The sequence below is a fragment of the Cololabis saira genome, chromosome 10 (assembly GCF_033807715.1).
Source record: "Cololabis saira isolate AMF1-May2022 chromosome 10, fColSai1.1, whole genome shotgun sequence".
In the NCBI taxonomy this organism is placed as follows: Eukaryota; Metazoa; Chordata; class Actinopteri; order Beloniformes; family Belonidae; genus Cololabis; species Cololabis saira.
In genome coordinates this window covers 10,161,668-10,182,909 of record NC_084596.1, presented here as the reverse complement: position 1 = coordinate 10,182,909, position 21,242 = coordinate 10,161,668, and the positions used below count along the sequence as shown (strand labels likewise).

At 41.2% G+C, this 21,242-nt stretch overlaps 1 protein-coding gene across 2 annotated transcripts in view; it reads right to left on the bottom strand.

Moving 5' to 3' along the window:
• adcy8 (adenylate cyclase 8 (brain)) overlaps positions 1 to 21,242 on the bottom strand; it is a 190,600-nt gene that overhangs the window by 25,447 nt on the left and 143,911 nt on the right. For both annotated transcript variants that reach the window (XM_061731666.1, XM_061731667.1), the window contains 3 exons: positions 19,608 to 19,697; positions 14,534 to 14,706; positions 5,157 to 5,235 (listed from right to left, as the gene is read on the bottom strand). In XM_061731666.1, the coding sequence (XP_061587650.1) occupies positions 5,157 to 5,235; positions 14,534 to 14,706; positions 19,608 to 19,697 (342 nt within the window). The remainder of the gene's footprint in view (positions 1 to 5,156; positions 5,236 to 14,533; positions 14,707 to 19,607; positions 19,698 to 21,242) is intronic.

Sequence of the window (21,242 nt, the reverse complement as noted above, 5' to 3'; positions counted from 1 at the left end):
CTTCTTTTCTTCCTTCCTTCCTTCCTTCCTTCCTTCCTTCCTCCCTTGCTTCCTTCTTTTCTCCCTTCCTTCCTTCCTTCCTTCTTTTTCTCCCTTCCTTCCTTCTTTTCTCCCTTGCTTCCTTCTTTCCTCCCTTGCTTCCTTCCTTCCTTCCTTCCTTCCTTCCTTCCTTCCTTCCTTCCTTCCTTCCTTCCTCCCTCCCTTGCTTCCTTCTTTTCTCCCTTCCTTCCTTCCTTCCTTCCTTCCTTCCTTCCTTCCTTCCTTCCTTCCTTCCTTCCTTCCTTCCTTCCTTCCTTCCTTCCTTCCAAGGTTTAACCCCTGCTGGGCAAGAGGCCAGCGAGGGTTCAACTTACACTGCACATTTTTTTTGCCTCGTTGCCAAAGACATTTTTGCTCGAAATAAGACAATTTTGTCTAAATTAAGGAGTTTAAGGCTTATTTCTGCAGAGTGAGACGCCCGCCGCCCTCGTGTGACACGCCTCGGTCTCTCTTGAGCCGATGGTCGCGGGACTCGTGCTAGGAAGCCGTCGCTGCCTCTGCTCGGCCACACAAGCGCTTGAATTGACCCAGCGAGAAAATCAATACCGTGTGCCTTCGCATGGCTTCAAAAAGAGCTGCTTTTTTAGCTTCACAAGGCTAAAAAGACATTCAATTACGTCCATCTCCACCTCCATCTCCGACCGCTGAGCCGCTGAACCGCTGAACCATCAAAGGTTGCCATAGCGAGAGCATGAAAGCAGCCGTCGGCCGCCGGGAGGAAACTGGCTCCGTTCCGGCAGGACACTCACTGCATCTTTATTAAAATGGCTTATTTAATGCTTCAGATGTGTAAAAGACTGTTTGTTTCTGTTTTGCTTTGCATTTGCAAGAGAATCAGCGGGTCACGTATCATGCAGCAACAGAACCTGACGGGATGTTTCTCTCTGGTGTTGCAGACGTAACGCCGGGTGTTAAAGACTTGCAGCTCACTGTTTTCAGCTGTTACTTCTTTGAAATAATGTCTTCCTGCTCCCTTTTGTCACAGCTTGTTTGTACAAATAACAACTTTGCTCGAGAGGCCGGCAGAGGTTACATCCCACAATCCTTCATTTATCTCTTCCCCACATGGAGAAATTTACACAAAGATTCTTATTTTTATATTTATGAGATATACTTTTTATTTCTGAGTTGTTCTTGCGATGGGAAATCCTATAACACACTGAGAACTTAACAGTGATGATTGATAATGTTTCAATAGCTAACTTTGCTGTTAAGTCGACTCGTTTTCTTGGTGTGCTAATTGATGAAAACACGTCATAGAAACCTCATATTTCACTAATTTCATCTAAAATTGCAAAAAACATTGGAATAATCTGGAAAATTCGTTATCTCCTCAACACAAAAGTTTCACTAGAGCAAGATTTTTTTTCATTATGCACTTCGAGAAAAAAGTCGAAATTTCTTGAAAAAAGTTGAAAAGGCGAAATTTTGACTTTTTTCTCGACATTTCGACTTTTTCTCGAAATTGTACTTCGACATTAATCTCAACATTTCAACTTTTTTTCTCGACATTTTGACTTTTTTCTCAAAGTGCATAATGAAAAAAAAAAATCTTCCTCCTCTAAAATATTATTTTTATTTTTCTCCTGCCTGGCCCTGATACTCTTCCGTAGTTGTGCCCTGAAAGGTGCCTTTAATAAATGAAATGTAGTTTACAGAGAACGGCCCGAAAAAGAGAAAAGATCCAGTGAGCTGCAGTTCTGTTGGGGCAAACACCAGAGGTCAGAGGTCAGACTGGTTGGAGCTGATGGAAAGCAGCAGAAGACCAAACCAGGTCTCAACAAGTGCCAGCCATCTAACTTCTGGATAGAGGCAAGGCAAGGCAAGGCAAGGCAAGGGAAGTTTATTTATATAGTACATTTCAGCAACAAGGCAATTCAAGGTGCTTTATTAAATATATGAAAAGAGAATAGGGAAAAAAAAAAAGAAAAAAAACCGATGTGGAAGATTCACTGCAGTTCCTCGACTGCCTCAGGCCCCGTTTACATGCTGAGAACAGCTGAGAACAGGAAACTGAGGCCACGTTTACACATAGCCGGGTATTTACAAAAACGGATATTTCCCCCTCTACGTTTTGAAAAATACCATCATTTACAGGAACCCGCATAAATACGCTGTTAAGGTGCTATGAGCAGCCAAACCTACAGGGGGCAGTGTAACGAGAAGATAAAGTCATGCTAGCCAATCAGAATCCTGGAAAAAACATCAACAAATGACACGAGTAACTTCCAGTTACTTCCAAGATGAACGAGAGTCTTTTGTTTGGAGGGACAGAGAAGTGGAGTTACTTTTAAGTGTGACTTTAGAATATAAAACAGGTAAAATACAAGAAAATATTGACGGTGGCCAAACTAATTGTAAACATAGGTCGCCCTCATGACGCTGGTGACGTTTCTGTCGCATAATGTGACGTTCTGAAGCCTAAATGTCTGTTTCCCTCCGTTTACAAGCAAACCTGAAGACGGAGTTTTTGCAAATCTCCACTTTGCCCGGAGTTTTCAGAAATGATTGTTTTTTTTGGAGACTTTGAGCTTCGTTTTCGTGTAAACGAACGGCCAAAACGCATGAAAACACCACCGTTTTTGCTCCGTGTAAACGGGGCCTGAGGCTCACCAGAACTGGACAACAGAAGATGGAAAACGTCGCCTGGCCTGATGAGTCTCCATTTAATTAACGATTGAGCCACCAAGAGCTCCAATCGGCAGGTTGGGTAGACGGTAAACATGGAGGAGAACCGTGGAGGCATGATTCTCAGTTCTCCAAGAACCACATGCTGCAGGAGCCCTGGCTAAAGGTCCTTCCTTTTCCTTTTTGTTATGATCTCAGATTGAATCTTGACTATTGACTCGGCATCATCAAAGTACCTGAGAGTATCTTAACGGCTGTGCCCCTGTATCCAGTTATACGAGGGTTGTGAGAGGGTTGTGAGAGCCCTTGGTATTTACATTTCCACTCACAGACCCCCGCTGCTCCCAGACTGGATGAATAACCATTATCCTGATTAATGAAACTTGATGGCGATTGCTGCTGCAGCTTCTGGATCAGACTCGCAGCTTTCCAGCCTAATGACTGACTCTGGGACTCGTTTTATTACGACGAGTGCTCCATCGTTAAGTGGCGTCGAGCTTTAATGACATCGGACTTTTCATTATGGTGTTTGAACACCGTCAGAGCTGCCACACCGGAGTAGCACCGGGGGGTTCTGCTCTGGTTGCCGTGGTTACAGAGGTGGGCTTGGGGCTCCCTGAACACCGAACATGCGCTGTGCGTAAGGGCCCAGTCTTCCAACGGGGGACGCATGTTGCGCGAGGTCAAGAATCGATTCGATTCCAATTCTTAAGATTCAGAATCGATTATAAAGATTTGATTCGATCCGATTCCGATATTGATTTGGGTTAGTGTTATTAAAACAGTTTTTTTGATCTGTTGCATATGTAGTTATGCAACATATTAATACTAGTATTATATTGAGATTCAACAGCAAGTATTGCAGCTAATGATGCTGTAAGGACCAATCAGCTCCCAGAATGCTGATAGAACTGGTTTCAGAAACATCGTGTGGGTCAGAATTATCAAACAGATCCAGGGAGGAAACAGAGACGGATGAAATCGCTTTTATTTTTTAACACATTCCGTTTTTTGTTTTTTTTTCCCATTTTCTATTTTTTGGTTTTTAATTTTTGAGAATTTGGTTTTGAGCGTTTTATGAAAATTTAACCCCAAGAAAGTATATTAAGCAATGAAATTACGAAATTATGCAATTATAACTGAAAACTTTAATGTTTTCATACTTTTAAACATATTTAAAGGCAAAAACATGGCAGTAGTTGTTCTCGTGTCCAACAAATCATTCATTTTTGGGCAAAAATAAAAAAAATCCAAAAGTTATTCGTATGAAATAAATAACTAAGAAATAAATAACTCAAATATGCCTTTCAATATCCATTTAAAGTGCAAAAAAAGAAAGAAGTTGCAACAGCACATGTTTGAATTAAATGACGTGACTACTCGGATTAGAGTTCACCGGGCGAAAATGTAATAATGAAAGAAAATCGATCTTTAGACATACGAATCGATTTTTAGGAATTAACATGAGAATCGATTTAGAATCGGAAAATCGTTTTTTTCAACACAGGCCTAATGGAGACATTTCTAGACATGGTGCTGAATGTTTATTAGGACCCGAGCACTGACAGTGCGAAGGCCCTATTGTATCTGTAGGAATTTTTCTCGTCTTTTTCCTTCTTCCGAGGAAATAAGGGCCTTTTTGCCCCCCCTAAACGTGCCCCAAAAATCACCAAATTTTGCACGCAAGCCAGGCCTGGCGAAAAATGTGATATTTAATGCATTAATGGGCGTGGCCTAATGGCTCAACAGCGCCCCCTAGAAAACTTTGTACCTCAAGCCCCACAATACGGTTTGACGTACATGCACGAAAATCGGTACACACCTGTATCATGTCGCAACTTAAAGAAAAGTCTCTTGGCGCCATGGCCGAAACCGAACAGGAAGTCGGCCATTTTGAATTAATCGTGTAATTTTGGCGCAATTTATGCCATTTCTTCAGCCTAACGCCCGAACCGTAATGTGCACCCAGGTGTGTTATACATCAAAATGTGCGTCTCCATCCTGCGACGATGCGCATTACTTTTCTCAGTCAAAAGCGTTACCGTGGCGACGCTAGACGCTAAAAAGCGCGCCCCCCCTTGATCTGATTGGTCCATATTTGATAGTTCCTACTTTCTGCCACAACTTTTGAATGGTTTGACATAAAGAGTCGTGGGTGGAGTCATCGGACTCGGTTTTGACTCCTTCACCTTAATTGGTGCAAATTAGCCCCGCCCCTTCTTCTGATTGGTCTGATTGGTCGATATGTGATAGTTTCTATTTTCTGCCATAATTTTTGATTTTCATGAGTCCCGTTCATCGCTGCTTGCAGCTTTAATTTTGGTTGTTTTTTAAAAATAAATTCGAAAAATGTGGATCTGCAGGAGGCCTTTGTATATAGGATGGTATGCTGGATATACTGTCTGTTGATGGTGCTGATGTTTGTTTTCCTGTTTGACTGTATGTTTATGGGTGTATGAACAAATAAAAACTGCTGGAGCGGCGTTTACCTGCTGGCCGTGGTAAAACACGGCGAGGAGGAACATGACCATCAGCAGCAGCGACGTCTGCTTGGTGCCCAGGAAGTTTCTGCCAGAGGAGAGAGACGACACGATTAACCAAAATACGACACATCCTTTGTGAATATACATGTATTTTAGTATTTCTCAGGCTTGCAGGCTGCTGATTGTAAGGAGGCGTTGATGCAGCAGCAGCACCGGTGAAAGGCTCGGTGTTTCTGGGGAGCAAAGATAGATGGAGCAGCTCGGCTCTGCCAGCATGTTGAGACACGACGTTCCTCAAATAAACACCGGAGTGGGTTTGCTTCTTTCTCTCCTTCTGCAGCGCATCATATGATTAACGCTTCACGGACTGTGCAGGAATTTCAAGCCATGAACATAAACAACCAGGCCTGCTCACAGTAGCAACGGACAATAACAACATGTGCAATATCTGTCTACCTCATAAACACCCTACCTGCTTTTCTTGCACTGTTTTTCTTTCTTTCTCGTACTGCACTACTTTTATTTTTCTTTCCAATGTATATACTGTTTATATTTTGTAATTATTAGGGCTGTCAAACGATAATCGCAATTAATCGCATATTAATCACACATTTATTCACACATTTTTTGCCGTTCTAAATTACCTTAAGGTATTTTTTAAATGTTTTTAATGCTGTTAACAACATGAGAATGGGCAAATATACAAAAGAGTATTAGGGCCACGCAGGAGAAAAAATGGAGGAGGGGGGGGGATTTTTTTTCTATTATGCACTTCGAGAAAAAAGTCCAAATGTCGAGATTAATGTTGAAATACAATTTCGAGAATAAAATCGAAATTTCGCCTTTTTTTCAACATTTCAACGTTATTTACGATATTTTGACTTTTTTCTCAACATTTCAACTTTTTTCTCGAAATTGTACTTCAACATTATTCTCGACATTTCGACTTTTTTCTCGACATTTCGATTTTTTTCTCAAAGCGCATAATGAAAGAAATGATGAGAAAAAAGGCGAAATTCTATTCTTGAAATTGTATTTCAACATTAATCTCGACATTTTGACTTTTTTCTCGAAGTGCACGATAAAAAAAAGAATCTTCCCCTCTCAAATATTTTTTTCTCCTGCATGGCCCTGATACTCTTCTGTAAAGAACAGAGTGTGTCAATGTTTATCTTATATTTCATCGTCAACCTTTATTTGAATTCGGAGAAATCATTGAGAGCAAGCCCTCATTTACAATGATGCCGAATGTACAACAACCATATAAAAAGAATAATACAATAAAAATAAAAGAGAAACATTAAAAACAATTACAAACATGGGTAAAATGGTCAGCAATTAAGGATTTGAATTGACCAACTGCACAAACTTTTCCAACTTCAATGCATGTTGCAAAATGTTCCAACTGTGAGCCGCGCAGTAGCTAAATGCAGTTTTTCCCAATTCAGTCCGTGGACAAGAAACTTCCAGCATGAGAAAATCAGAGGAGCGGGTTGAGTATCTGCCATTATGCCACCTCAGTAAGGAGCTAAGGTAATGAGGAAGCCTTCCAATTAGGGCTTTATAAACAAAGAGAAACCAATGCCTATCACGTCTGACAGAAAGGGGAGTCCACCCAAGTTTTTCGTATAAGATGCAGTGATGAGTAGAATAACTGTCACCAGTGATGAATCTTAGAGCTGAGTGATAAACGGCATCAAGTGATTTTAGGGTGGAAGCAGAAGCGTGTTGATAAATAACATCACCATAATCCAGAACTGACAGGAAGACTGCCTCAATAACCTGCCTCAATTTAATAAGATTGGTCTTGACTGGATAGCATCTATGAATTTAAAAGTAACCTCTCTTAAATTTGTTTGTAATAATGTGTTTTTCCAATCTATTTCATTATATAAGTTATTCCAATAGAAAACTGCTTTAGAAACTATATTTTTCTGTTTAATATATCTAATGCAATGATTTTGAGGATGTGGGCGTGTCCAGCGACGCCTGTGTCACGTGACCTCATCAACCTGCTGCTTCACATTTCCTCGCCTCGTCTTTGGCCGTGGTCTGACGGTTGCCGCGGCGACCGGGAGTCCAGCTGACCTTCAAGCTCACGCCAACAAGTTTGGAGTGAGCTGTGTGAAATCATACGTCCTTTTAATCAGTTTTGGGCTCGTTAATACGACCTATATCCATAAAACACCAGAGAAAGAGGAGAAGAAGCGTAGAAATCTGAAGAGGAAAGCGTGGAAAACGAATGTACTTGTCGTAGATTTTCAACTTAAACCAAAGAAAAGTGTTAAAACAAACATGGAGATGGTGCTAATCTTTCATCCTTATTTTCTGGGCTGAGGAAACTGCTGTGAGGCTCACTGAGAGACGCAGAGATGCAGAGATGCAGAGATGCAGAGATGTTGCCCGGGGCGTTTCATTTAGAGTTAAGACACAACAAGTGAACGATAGGAGATCATTTGCTTCCAGGGGAGAGATGTGATGTTTGTCAGGTAATAAATCATCCGACGTGTCGAGGAAACTTCTCATTTCACGTTGAAGTAATGAATCATTCTGTCTAATGAATAAAACACAAACTCTTCAATTAATAAATTACCACAACAAAGTCAAAATTTGCAGTTAATTAATCGTTAAGTGATAAATGCTCAGTGTGTTTTGTATATTCTTTGTATTCTGGGAGACCCTTTAATCCAGGTTTGACTTGTTTTTGATCTGTGATTTCTGAACTGGATCTAAGCTGCACAACTCATCCCAGCCGGCTTTTCTAATCTAAAGTTGTTCGGTTTTGGGGAGCCCACATTACAGCGGCCTTAGCTGCCCATGTTCAGTCTTCTTCTGCTGCCCATCGGCTTCAGGGTCCGATGGATCAACGATGGTCGTAACAGGCGACTAATGACGCTTTTCCACTAGTACCTAGTCAAGGGGTCGGCAACCCAAAATGTTAAAGAGTCATATTGGAACAAAAACACACAAAACTAATATGTCTGGAGCTGCAAAAAATTAAAAGTCTTGTATCAGCCTTAGAATGAAGGCAACACATGCTGCATGTTTCTATATTAGTTATAACTGGGGGAAGATTTTTTTTTTCATTATGCACTTCGAGAAAAAAGTCAAAATCTCAAGAAAAAAGTTGAAATGTCGAGAAAAATGTCAAGAAAAATGTTGAAATTTCGAGAAAAAAAAAAAAAGATTAATGTTGAAGTACAATCTCGAGAAAAAAGTCGAAATGTCGAGAAAAAAGTCAAGATTTCGTGAAAAAAATCGAAATGTTGAGGAAATAGTCAAAATTTTGAGAAAAAAGTCAAAATCTCGAGAAAAAAGTCGAAATGTCGAGAAAAATGTCGAAATTCTCGAGAAAAAAGTCGAAATGTCGAGAAAAAAGTCAAAGATTCAAGATTAATGTTGAAGTACAATCTTGAGAAAAAAGTTGAAATGTCGAGAAAAAACTTGAAATGTCGAGAAAAAAGTCAGAATTTCCAGAAAAAAGTCAAGATGTTGAGATTAATGTTGAAGTAGAATCTCGAGAAAAAAGTCGAAATGTCGAGAAAAAAGTCAAAATGTCGAGATTATAAAGGAAAGGAAAAAGAGAAAAAAGAAAAAAAGAAAAAAAGAACAAAAAAAGAGTAAAAAAGAGAAAAAAAATAAGAAAAAAAGGAAAAAAAATAAGAAAAAAAGGAAAAAAAAAGGTCAAACATTTTTGAAAAAGCTCCAGGACCACTAGGGCGGCGCTAAAGAGCCGCATGCGGCTCTGGAGCCGCAGGTTGTCGACCCCTAACCTAGTCAGACCGCCTCATCTCGGTTTGGTTCTTTCCCACTAGGGGTCTAACGTGCAGAGTAGATACTTTTCTGTTTCTACTCTGCCGAGGTTCTAAGTGGCTGAGTCGGCTGTGATGTCATCACACTACAGGCCACCGATTGGTCGGGGGGTTGGAGTCAGACGTCTGAGTCAGGATGTGACATCAGAGAAAGAGACTCTGACGGAGATTCTGCTTCATTTTATTCCACCAGCAACGGCAGCAGAAGTCTGTTTGGTGATCCAACTCTGAGGTGCAGATGTTCATAAACCTGGTGCTGAGGAGAGAATTAAAAAGATCTAGACAGAGATAAGGAACGACCAGATCTACCAGGAGCTCTGTCACTTCATAGCTGCTCGCGGCTCCAGCTGACTTTTCAGCAGCGCCGAGACAAACTAACAAAATTAAAAAGCGTTGCCGCTTGAAGCTTCTCTCACTTTCATTTTTTTACTTGATATTGAACACAAGCCACAGATCCAGCAGCACATCTATCATCTCCTCCAGGTTCTACATCTTTAGTGTTGTTGTCTTCTACGTCACAGCAGCTTCACTCCAACCTCCTACTTCTGATCTGGGTATTGAAAAGAAACAAGGGCAAGGTGAGTCGAGTTAAGACAAGGCGGGATGAGTAGGTACTAGTGTAAAAGCGCCATAACTGCTGCTCGTTGGATATTTCCTGATCTTTGGTTCATTGGTTCAGAGAAGGTTGCGTGTGAAAATCCCAGTAGGACTACAGCTTGTCTGGCAGCAACAACCGCTGCATTCAGAGTCACCTGAATCGCTAGTCTGATCCAGAACCTCGTCTGCAGCGAGCAGCTGATTGTTGATTAAATATGTGTCAATGATTCCTTGCTTTACTCCTTGAAATCATAGAAAAGACAATGAAACCCCGGCATATCGCAGACTTTCAAGGAAGAAACCCTTTTTTCACATCAACATAAGGCACGATGAACCGAAAAAGAGCCGGTCTCCAGAAATGAAAGATGTGAGAAAAACAGCTTTGTTGAATAACGAGCATGTGCAAAGAAATGTAGGCGTTTTCCTGTGTTTTTCGCGTTTAAGACTAGCAGCGGATGTCACCTCTCACCCCCAGCCCCAACTCCTCTTCACATTAAAAATGGAGACAGAGTATTAGGGCCAAACAAAGACAAAAAAAAGGAAATTACGAGAATAAAGTCATAATAATATGACAATAAAGTCGTACAATTACGAGAATAAAGTCATAATATTACGAGAATAAAGTTGTAATATTTTGAGAATAAAGTCGTAATATTAAATATATTATAAATATATAAATATAACTTCACAAGATGCTCAATATTCCTCATTTTAACACAGGGAGAAGAAGCTCTTCCTGTTAGAGTTCTCATAAATTATATTCTCATAATATTACGACTTTATTCTTGTAATATTACGACTTTATTCTCGTAATATTACGACTTTATTCTCGTAATATTACGACTTTATTCTCATAAATTACGACTTTATTCTCGTAATATAACTACTTTATTCTCGTAATGTTACAACTTTATTCTCGTAATATTACGACTTTATACTCAAAATATTACAACTTTATTCTCGTAATATTACAACTTTATTCTCGTAATATTATGACTTTATTCTATTGTGACTATATTCTCATAAATTACGACTTTATTCTCGTAATATTACGACTTTATTCTCGTAATATTACGACTTTATACTCAAAATATTACGACTTTATTCTCATAAATTACGACTTTATTCTCATAAATTACGACTTTATTCTCGTAATGTTACAACTTTATTCTCGTAATATTACGACTTTATTCTCGTAATATTACGACTTTATTCTATTACAACTTTATTCTCATTATATTATGACTTTATTCTCCTAATTTCCAATTTCTTTTTTGTCTTAGTTTGGCCCTAATACTCCGTCATAATATATATGCAGACAAAGTAAAAAAAAAAAAGAAAAAAAAAGAAAAAAAGAAAGAAAAAGTTTCATCACCATTTTTTTAAATATTCCATCTGCTTTTTGTGAATGAGCATCAGCTGGATGTGGTGGAGTGGGCAGTACCCGTGGACCTGATACATGAGCCAGAGGGGTTTTTCAGTGGAAACAGCGGCTCCTCTCCTCCTCAGGTCGTGCCACGCCGACCTCTTTATTTCATTCCTCCTCCGAGGCTCTGGTGGTTATTACCTGGACGGAGACCTCTCTTCCAGGGTCAGCTCTCCTCTCCCTGACTGATTATTTTCTCAGGGCGGCCTCCACATCGTCACAGCAAGTGTCGCCGGCTGCTCCCAGGGAACCCTGCGGGATGAGTTTTCTCACGTTTGCAGACTGTGTCATGAGAGCAGCTCTTTCATGTGTCTCAGAAGAGGAAGATGTGAGGAGGCGAGGATGATGGAACCGCCTTTGAACATTCGTTCATTTGATCCTGGCCAACGGGGAGGTTTCACTGCTAATATCCCGGCCAGGACCACCTCGCAAGCTGTACGGCTGTGCAATCTCTGGTACCCCTTTTTACACCAAACCGGATCCAGCGCTGGTTCTGGAACCGCTTTTGGAACCGGCCTTTCTGACAAAGAACTGGCTCCGGGCTAGAAAAAACGTATCCAGTTACGGATAAGGCTGCCACCCGTCCCGTAAAACAGTGGTCCCCAACCTTCGGCATTAAGATCGGCATTAAAAACTGTGGTATTTTCTCTATAGTAATAATAATAATGAATAATAATAAAACAATTTTCGAAAAAATAAAATAAAAAAATGGAAATTGTAAATTACCTTTAATATGAGTATTTCTATAAATGTGTTTTTATGTTTTTATGTCTCATTCACGTTATTTAAAGCCAGGCTTTTATTTTATTTATTAAGGAGACCGATATTTAGTTATTTTATTTTGAAGGTGTCTCGCCGAGACCTTGTAAACATCCTGAGCTTTGGACTTTAATGGTAAAAGTTTAACGGCAGTAGAAAGTGTGTCTGAAAGACTAAACTTGTGTCTTGAAAGCTAAAGTGGTGCCCAACTGACACAAAAAGCACCTTCTGATAAGGATTTGTTTTCTTTGAAAATGTTATGCCTTATTTATATACATATTGAGTTTTGCTGTCAGTGGTAGGCATGATTTATGGTTCCGCGTTAAATCGACGGCGTAGCCTACGGCGTCGGCGCGCACTCTACGGCGTAGGCTCTGTGTAGGTGTAACGTGGAACCATAAATCAGCCTGTGTAGCTGTCATTACCGAGCGAGCGAGCAGCTGCGTCGGTCTGTATTTAAGTTAAATGAAACTTATATGAATGTAGAAAGACTAACTCTATTTTATTTTATTCCTTTATAGCTCTTACGGTGTGTTTGCAGTGTATTTATTGTACATCCAAGGAATAAAAACATTGTGAACCATCAGTTTGAGAGTCATCCATCATCAGGGGATGATACAGAAATAATTTTTTCTCTCTGTGCGGCCCGGTACCAGATGACCCACGGCCCGGTACCGGGCCGTGGGTCCGGGGGTTGGGGATCACCGCCGTAAAATACAGAATTGTCCTTTATTTGAGAAAAAAATGTTGCATCCCGTATTGAACTAATATGGGACGCGATTTGTCCCGTATTTTCATTAAGCCTTTATATACACACGTCTGTCACACACACACACACCAACACTAAATTGAACAATAATGAACAAAATAAAACACAGGAAACATTAAGGCCAGCAAAATCTTTGTGGCGGGACAACAGGACCTGCTGCGTCTGTGCCCAGATCTTTATATATATATATATATATATATATATATATATATATATATATATATATATATATATTAGGGATGGGCGGTATGGACTAAAAAATTTATCACGATAATTTCTGGCATTTATCCCGATAACGATAAAAATGACGATTAAAAAAAATACCAATTCAACTCCACCTTTTTAACTATAAATCTATCACCACATTCAGTCTTTGGAGCCCCCAAATCACGTTTTCTTAGCTTATAAAATCACAAAGTAGAAAAAAAAAACAATCTGATAAATAAAGAAACAGGACAAATAAATAAAAGTTCAATGATAATAAAATCCTATCAGTGATGAACCCTTCTAATATAAATAAAATGTGCAAATTAACCTGTGGTTGGAACATGCCACAAATTAGATACTATTGCAATTTTTTTTGTAATAGTCAAACGTTATATCAAAATGTAACAACCATTTCCTTCTGTTTTTGCAGACTCTGCATATAATAAATGATGTTTGCTCCTCGTCTTTCTTTTTAAATCCAAACCAGTTCCAGAGCTGGAGCCTCGTTTAACAACGAGCTCCTCGCTCTCAGATCCGCCTTTCGCCATGTTTGTTACACAAAAACGTCATCAACGGGAAGTATATATATGTGTGTGTGTGCCAGACAGCGGGGAGGACTCGGGCTTCACCTCCAGGTAGGGGTTGGGAATTAAAAGTTGCGTTCCGTATTGAACCAATACAGACATATATTATGCTCTTATTTATTGATGTAATAATATACAGGTGGAGGTCGGAAAATTTAAATATATTGCAAAACATCAGTTGTAGTAAATTGAACTAAAGGGGAAACAAATATATTATTTCCCCACTACATTCAAAGTGAGATATTTCAAGCCTTTATTTGTTATGATTTTGGTGATTATGGCTCACAGTTTATGAAAACCCCAAATAAAAAATAAATTAGAGAATATTTTATGAAATCAATAAACAATTCCATCATCAAAATTATAACAAATAAAGGTTTAACACATCTTGCTTTGCATTTAATAAGACTAGGTAATATATTAATTTCACCTTTTAAGTTGAATTATTGAAATAAATTAACTTTTACACCATATTCTAGTTGAATTATTGAAATAAATTAACTTTTACACCATATTCTAGTTGAATTATTGAAATAAGTTAACTTTTACACCATATTCTAGTTGAATTATTGAAATAAGTTAACTTTTACACCATATTCTAGTTGAATTATTGAAATAAATTAACTTTTACACCATATTCTTCACCTGTAGGCTATATTATACATCTGGGCTGATGGACGTACACATCATAGGAGGATATTTCAGTTGCTAGTATGGTTGTCTGTCTCTACAGTCATGCAAGTTCAATGCTATTAAAGCACTTTAAACTTTAAATCAAAGCATTTTGTTTTTTCATATAAAATAAACACATTTCTATGCAGTTTAGAAGTTTTGGGGCTTTTTTTTGGCGCCTGCGCTGCTGAAATCGGGGCGTCCCTTATTTCAATTTCTGAAAGGTGGCAATCCTAGTGCAGGATGACATGATGTTTGCAGTGACGTGGCTCCTCTTAGCACCCGAGCTGTCGAAACAAACAGGTTCTCAGTTGTTTCTCAAGTTGAATGAGTTGTGAAAAAAACGGTTCCAGTCACTGATGACGTAACTGACGTTTGCAGTGACGTAATAACGTGGCTCCTCTTAGCACCCGAGCTGTGGAAAAACAAACCGGTTCTTGGTTGTGAAGCAGCACCAGCACTGGCCCAGAACCAGCCCTGGAACCCGTTTGGTGGAGAAGGGGATATGGGCGGAGTGTGTGCAAGCGTCGGCCACGGGAGCGACGGCATGGACTCACTCTGTGTTGTGGTGGACGGTGTCGTAGCGGACGAACAGCGAGGTGTAAAAGGCCTCGGTCAGCAGCCAGTAGATGGCGATCATCACCAGCAGCACCCCCAGCTTCAGCAGCGAGTTCAGCCGCAGGAACACGGCGCAGGTCACCATCGCCAACACTCCCGTGAACACGAAATACTGGAAAACAGAGAGGTCTGGTTCAGTTCATCAGGAAGATTTCCAAATATCCAAAACGCTCCCTGAATTATGCAGAATTTGAGATTCCCGACGGATAAAATGGAAGCTTGAAGCGCCGATAAAGACGAAAGAGAAACGCCAAGGTGACAGAATCTGGTGATCAGCAGTTCTTCCTCTTGTTAATGTTCAGTTTTGTAAACTATTTGTATTTTACATCTGATTTAATGTTTTGGTGCATCTGCATGTGTCTGTATTTAATTACAGTTTAGTGTTTATAACGGCCTTGTTTGAATAAATATAGGAATAATATTTGCATATCGTTGTGATTGATTATGCATCAGGTCCATTTCAGTGATGCTGATATATGGTGTAATCTGATTACTATAATGGTAAATAATGTCATTTCAAGTTGATAATTGTATCTTTAATATTTAAAATTCAGGTTTCATCTCCAAATTAAGTCCAATTTAAATCAGTAACATTTACTATTGGGTCAGGGCTGGAGTAGGACCCAGATGCAGGAGACCAGGAATTCCAAAAATAGTGATTTATTGTTTTTAAATCAAAGAAAAGTGATGCTTAGCAGGATTGCAAAACACAAGAGCCTAAACTTAAGCCAAAAAACCAAAACATGGCCTAACACATGGAGGTAGAAACAGTACGGACCAGCAGGGGAAGACGAGACCAGATACACACAGAAGGCTTAACGAGACACAGGTGCAGACAATCAGGGCTGATGGGAAGTCAAGACAGAACTGAGACACATAGGCTACGTTCACACTGCAGTCCTTAATGCTCAATTCCGATTTTTTTTCATATCCGATTTTTTTGTGTGGCTGTTCACATTATCTTTTAAAATGTGTCCTATATCCGACTCGAGTGTGAACGCATCGCGGCCCTGAAGTGACCCGCATGCGCAGAGGCGTGTGATGATCACAATGATGGATTTGCATCCAACAGGTGCCTGTGAACTGCCAATTATCCATCAAGCTCCACAATTATCATGTTAACATTAAATCAGATAGATTTGTCAAGGACGTTTCTCTTGCATCTCTATCATTGTGCGGGCATGAATTCTCAGAGTTTTGCGGGAGCGGGCGGGAGCGGATGTAAACACTGCGGGCGCAAATGCAGCGGGAGCAGGCGGGAGCGGGATGAAGAAAACAGTCCCGCTATAGCAGGGCTCTAGCTCCGCTCCCCGGAGTGTCAGCTCTGCTCTCCGGCGTTCAGCTGGGTTTATCACCTAACACACGGTCCAGCTCGTTGTAAAACGGGCAGGTTATGCGACCACGACCGCTTCCTGATTTGAATCCTCAGCTTCTTTATTTAGTAATATGCTTAAATTCAGCGGGTTGCCTCGTCTGATCTGAGGTCGTAGGCGAAAAAGAGGTGAGCGGTGGGGAGGGGAGGAGGAGAGGCGGAGGAGAGGAGGAGGAGAGGCGGAGGAGAGGAGGAGAGGCGGAGGCGGCCTGGAGGGACCGCCTCCGCCTCCGTGTGAACGTAGCCTTTGGCTACGTTCACACTGCAGTTCCCAAGTGACCCAAATCCGATTTTTTGCTCATATGTGACTCAGATCCGATTTGTTTATGTCAGTGTGAACAGCACAAGTCACATGGAATCTGATCTTTTCAAATCAGATTCAGGTCACTTCCATATGTGGTTCTAAATCGGATACAGGTCTGATGTTTTGCAATGCGACCGCAGTGTGAACAGCCAGGTCGGAATTAATGCGACTTTGACGTCACACGCAGAGCCCCGAGCCGCGGGGGAGACACGGGAGACGGCGGGGGTCCCTCCAGGCCGCCTCCGCCTCTCCCCACCGCTCACCTCTTTATACGACCTCAGATCAGACGAGACAACCCGCTGATTTTAAGCATTACTAAATAAAGAAGCTAAGGATTCAAATCAGCGAAGCGGTCGTGGTCGCATAACCTGCCTGTTTTACAACGAGCTGGACCGTGTGTTAGGTGATAAACCCAGCTGAACGCCGGAGAGCAGAGCTGACACTCCGGGGAGCTAGAGCCCTGCTATAGCGGGACTGTTTTCTTCATCCCGCTCCCGCTGCATTTCTGACCATTACCGCCCGCACCCGCAACGTGTGTGTTCCACTCCCGCCCGCGCCCGCAGTGTTTGCATCCGCTCCCGCAGTGTTTTCATCCGCTCCCGCAGTGTTTTCATCCGCTCCCGCAGTGTTTACATCCGCTCCCGCAAAACTCTGAGAATTCATGCCCGCATAATGATAGAGATGCAAGAGAAACGTCCTTGACAAATCTATCTGATTTAATGTTAACATGATAATTGTGGAGCTTGATGGATAATTGGCAGTTCACAGGCACCTGTTGGATGCAAATCCATCATTGTGATCATCACACGCCTCTGCGCATGCGGGTCAGTTCAGGGCCGCGATGCGTTCACACTCGAGTCGGATATAGGACACATTTTAAAAGATAATGTGAACAGCCACACAAAAAAATCGGAATTGGGACAAAATCGGAATTGAGCATTAAGGACTGCAGTGTGAACGTAGCCAAAGACACGGGTTTCAAAATAAAACAGGAACTTAAACCAAACCGTGACATATTCCTTCCTTTTCTGAGGTGGAGGGGGGTGTTGGAGCTGGTTATTCTGCTAGAGGACTTTGGGACTAGTTAGTAGTCGTGTCAATCCTTAAAAGCACTGGAGTCAATCCTCCAATAGTGTAGAAATAGCGGTAGTGCAGTCGCCACCAGTGTTGGTCAAGTTGCTTTGAAAAAGTAATTAGTTACTGATTACTGAACCAAAAAAGTAATCCTGTTACTTTACTGATTACTTATTTTCAAAAGTAATTAGTTACATTACTAGTTACTTTACTTAGTTACTTTTCAAAAACATGATGCACAACCTGAATACACTTTACTGGAACAATATAAAACAATAGAACTTCCAGTTGAATTCTATTCTTTGTGCATATTCCACCATATAAAGTTAAATGACAATAAGTAAATGAAACAGTCTATTTTTAAACTTGTTTTTATTATTTTCAGTCTTAAATTTATGCACATTGCGTGGGGCAAAATACAGCTCTCTCTGACTTGAACTACAATATAACCTGCGACAAGCTTCTTCAATTCAGCTGCACTAAGTCCCGTTGGTCTTCCATCTAGTTTCACCTGTTTAGCAGCAGAGGGGGAGTCTGATGAGGCAGCCGGCGCTGCAGCCCCAGTGAGGGAGGAGGAATCCGGGGGTCTCGCAACGAGCTTTATTCCCACACAGACTTTACAGCGGACGAGAATGTTTTTATCACTTTTGACCGAGTCAAACTCAAAATAATGTCTGTAATTCCAGGCGTTAAACGCCGCATGCTCCTGCTCTCTCGCACTCCATGTCGTCTCTGGTTTACCACTGAAGGCTGATTTATGGTTCCGCGCACCGACGCAGAGCCTACGGCGTAGGGTACGCGGCGACGCTCACCGTACGGCGCCCGTCGCCGATAACCCTACGGCGTACCCTACGGCGTATGCTCTGCGTCGATTTAACGTGGAACCATAATTCAGGCTTGACTTTGCGCCGCTCATACGTCACTGAGCGGCGCAAAGTCATGAGATATTTTCACAAAACAAATACTGCATTTCGTAACGCAGTAACGCAGCCTTCTTTCAGAAAAGTAAAGGTAATCTAATTACTGTTTTTGCAATTGTAATCCCTTACTTTACTTGTTACTTGAAAAAAGTAATCGGATTACAGTAACGCGTTACTTCTAACGCGTTTCTGCCCATCACTGGTCGCCACACAGATCTGATCTCAGCTGATGGATGGAAACATTTATAGTGAGTTCAACATCATCATCCACTTCTCTGTGTTATTGAGCTGCAGTTGAAAACAAGCTCATATGGAAACTAGAACCAGGATGATGTTCTACAATCACGCAGGATCAGGACATTACTAGATTGTTTTTGGTCGTGGGATGAACTAGTCTTGGTCTTGATACTCTCTGGTCTTGGTAGTGTCTCGGTCTCGGTTTAGGCGGTCTTGATTCCAAGTTTATCTCCCTCCCAACGGCCCACCTGGTCCTATGGGCTCGGTTGTTGCTAGGCAACCACTGATGATTTACTCCGTTACACTTCCAACTCTCCAGCAGTGTAAAGTGTTAATTTCACTCTCTCTCTCTCTCTTTTTCTCCCCCCCTCAGTTTTTACAGCAACAACGCCGTGTTCCTTCAGGGATTATTAAAGTGTTATTCGATTAAATCCAATTCATTCTGCACCCATAATGAGGCTCCAGCGCGTCTTAATCATCGCCAGCTATTTTAAACTCAGCGCAGCATTCGGAAACACAAGCTCTCCGTCTATGAGCCCAAACCGAAATAACTTTCCCCGCATCCCAACTGAATCATCGGCTCCTGCAGCCCCACAGGATGAGCAGTAATACTCACAGATGATGCTGGAGAGGCGCCTTATAAAACATTAAATCCGGCTGGTGCAACTCACGACATTAAAAAGCCTCGGCTGTATTTTTTTCTCATCTGGTTTTACTGCCTCTAAAAAGCATCAATAACCCTCGCACGTATCTAAAAACAGCTCGTTTGCAGGGAAGCTTCTCAGACCCTTGGCAGGACACCAGTTTGTGATGTATACAAGCAGCAGAACACGACCCGGCTTCAGCTCAGAGCTACAAAAATGCGTCACCCTTATTGACTCCCTCAATCAGCTGCATATTGTTGTCGAGGAGAAATAACATGATGGATATTTTCTGTGTGCCGTTCCAACGGTCCCATCAGTCGCCATTGTCCGAGGCGAGGCCTCCCTCGGGGTGCAAGCAGCTGTCGAAGATGTTTAATTCATCACTTTGCCACGGTGGCAGCAGTGAAAAACCACAACAGATGGACCTAAGTGCAGGATTCAGACACCTCGTTTGGTCCGTACCTCTGGGTAGAAGCAGATGTCGGGGATGGAGGCGGTCTCGTTGTACGTCTGGTTCCTGAAGGTGTTGGGCTTATCAAAGTCGCACCACAGCTGCGAAGGACCAACAGGGAGGATTATTGTTGCTGTGCAGAATTAAACCAGTTCATAACCACATTTTCATGCACATTTTTATTAGGCTTTTAGTCTTGAGGTCAGAAAATCAGCTCCTAGCAGGAGGAGGCCGCGTTTTTGCCCAATTAGAGGGACAGGTACATTGGCGAGACCCGCCATTGCTGAAAATAAAAGTAACGCTGCAAACAGAAACAAACGCTGCTGCAAATTAAAGAAACGCTGCAAATAAAACACGTAAAAAAACACCGGTGCATCAGAAAAAATAGTCCCCGGTAATTCACTTCCGTTGTGGCTTTTTTATTTGCGTCATTGTTTTATTTTATTTGCAGCAGCGTTTCTTTTATTTGCAGCGTTTCTTTTATATGCAGCTGCGTTTCTCTTATTTGCAGCGGCGTTTCTTTTATTTGCAGCATTTCTTTTATTTGCAGCGGGGTTTCTTTTATTTGCAGGGGGGTTTCTTTTATTTGCAGCGTTTATTTTATTTTTCAGCGGCGTTTCTCTTATTTGCAGCGGCGTTTCATTTATTTGCAGCGTTTCTTTTATTTGCAGCAGGGTTTCTTTTATTTGCAGCGTTTCTTTTATTTGCAGCGTTTCTTTTATTTGCAGCAGGGTTTCTTTTATTTGCAGTGTTTCTTTTATTTGCAGCGGGGTTTCTTTTATTTGCAGCGTTTATTTTATTTGCAGCAGGGTTTCTTTTATTTGCAGCGTTTCTTTTATTTGCAGCGTTTCTTTTATTTGCAGCAGGGTTTCTTTTATTTGCAGTGTTTCTTTTATTTGCAGCGTTTATTTTATTTTTCAGCGGCGTTTCTCTTATTTGCAGCGGCGTTTCATTTATTTGCAGCATTTCTTTTATTTGCAGCAGGGTTTCTTTTATTTGCAGCGTTTCTTTTATTTGCAGCGTTTCTTTTATTTGCAGCGTTTATTTTATTTTTCAGCGGCGTTTCTCTTATTTGCAGCGGCGTTTCATTTATTTGCAGCGTTTCTTTTATTTGCAGCAGGGTTTCTTTTATTTGCAGCGTTTCTTTTATTTGCAGCGGGGTTTCTTTTATTTGCAGTGTTTCTTTTATTTGCAGCGGCGTTTCTTTCATTTGCAGCGGGGTTTCTTTTATTTGCAGCGTTTCTTTTATTTGCAGTGGCGTTTCTTTTATTTGCAGCATTTCTTTTATTTGCAGTGGGGTTTCTTTTATTTGCAGCGACGTTTCTTTTATTTGCAGCGTTTATTTTATTTGCAGCGGGGTTTCTTTATATTTTCAGCGTTCCTTTTATTTGCAGCGGCATTTCTTTTTGTTTGCAGCGTTTATTTTATTTGCTAAGCGTTTATTTAATTTGCAGCGGCGTTTGTTTCTGTTTGCAGCGTTACTTTTATTTTCAGCAATGGCGGGTCTCGGCCACCGTAGACAGGGACAGTTTTAGGCCGGTATGGACACATGCCCCTAGTGGTCAACGCAAAGACCTAGGCCCTGTCCCAATACTCGCACTTCCATTTGCACGTTCACGATGCTGGTTGTCCCATTTCTCTAAGTC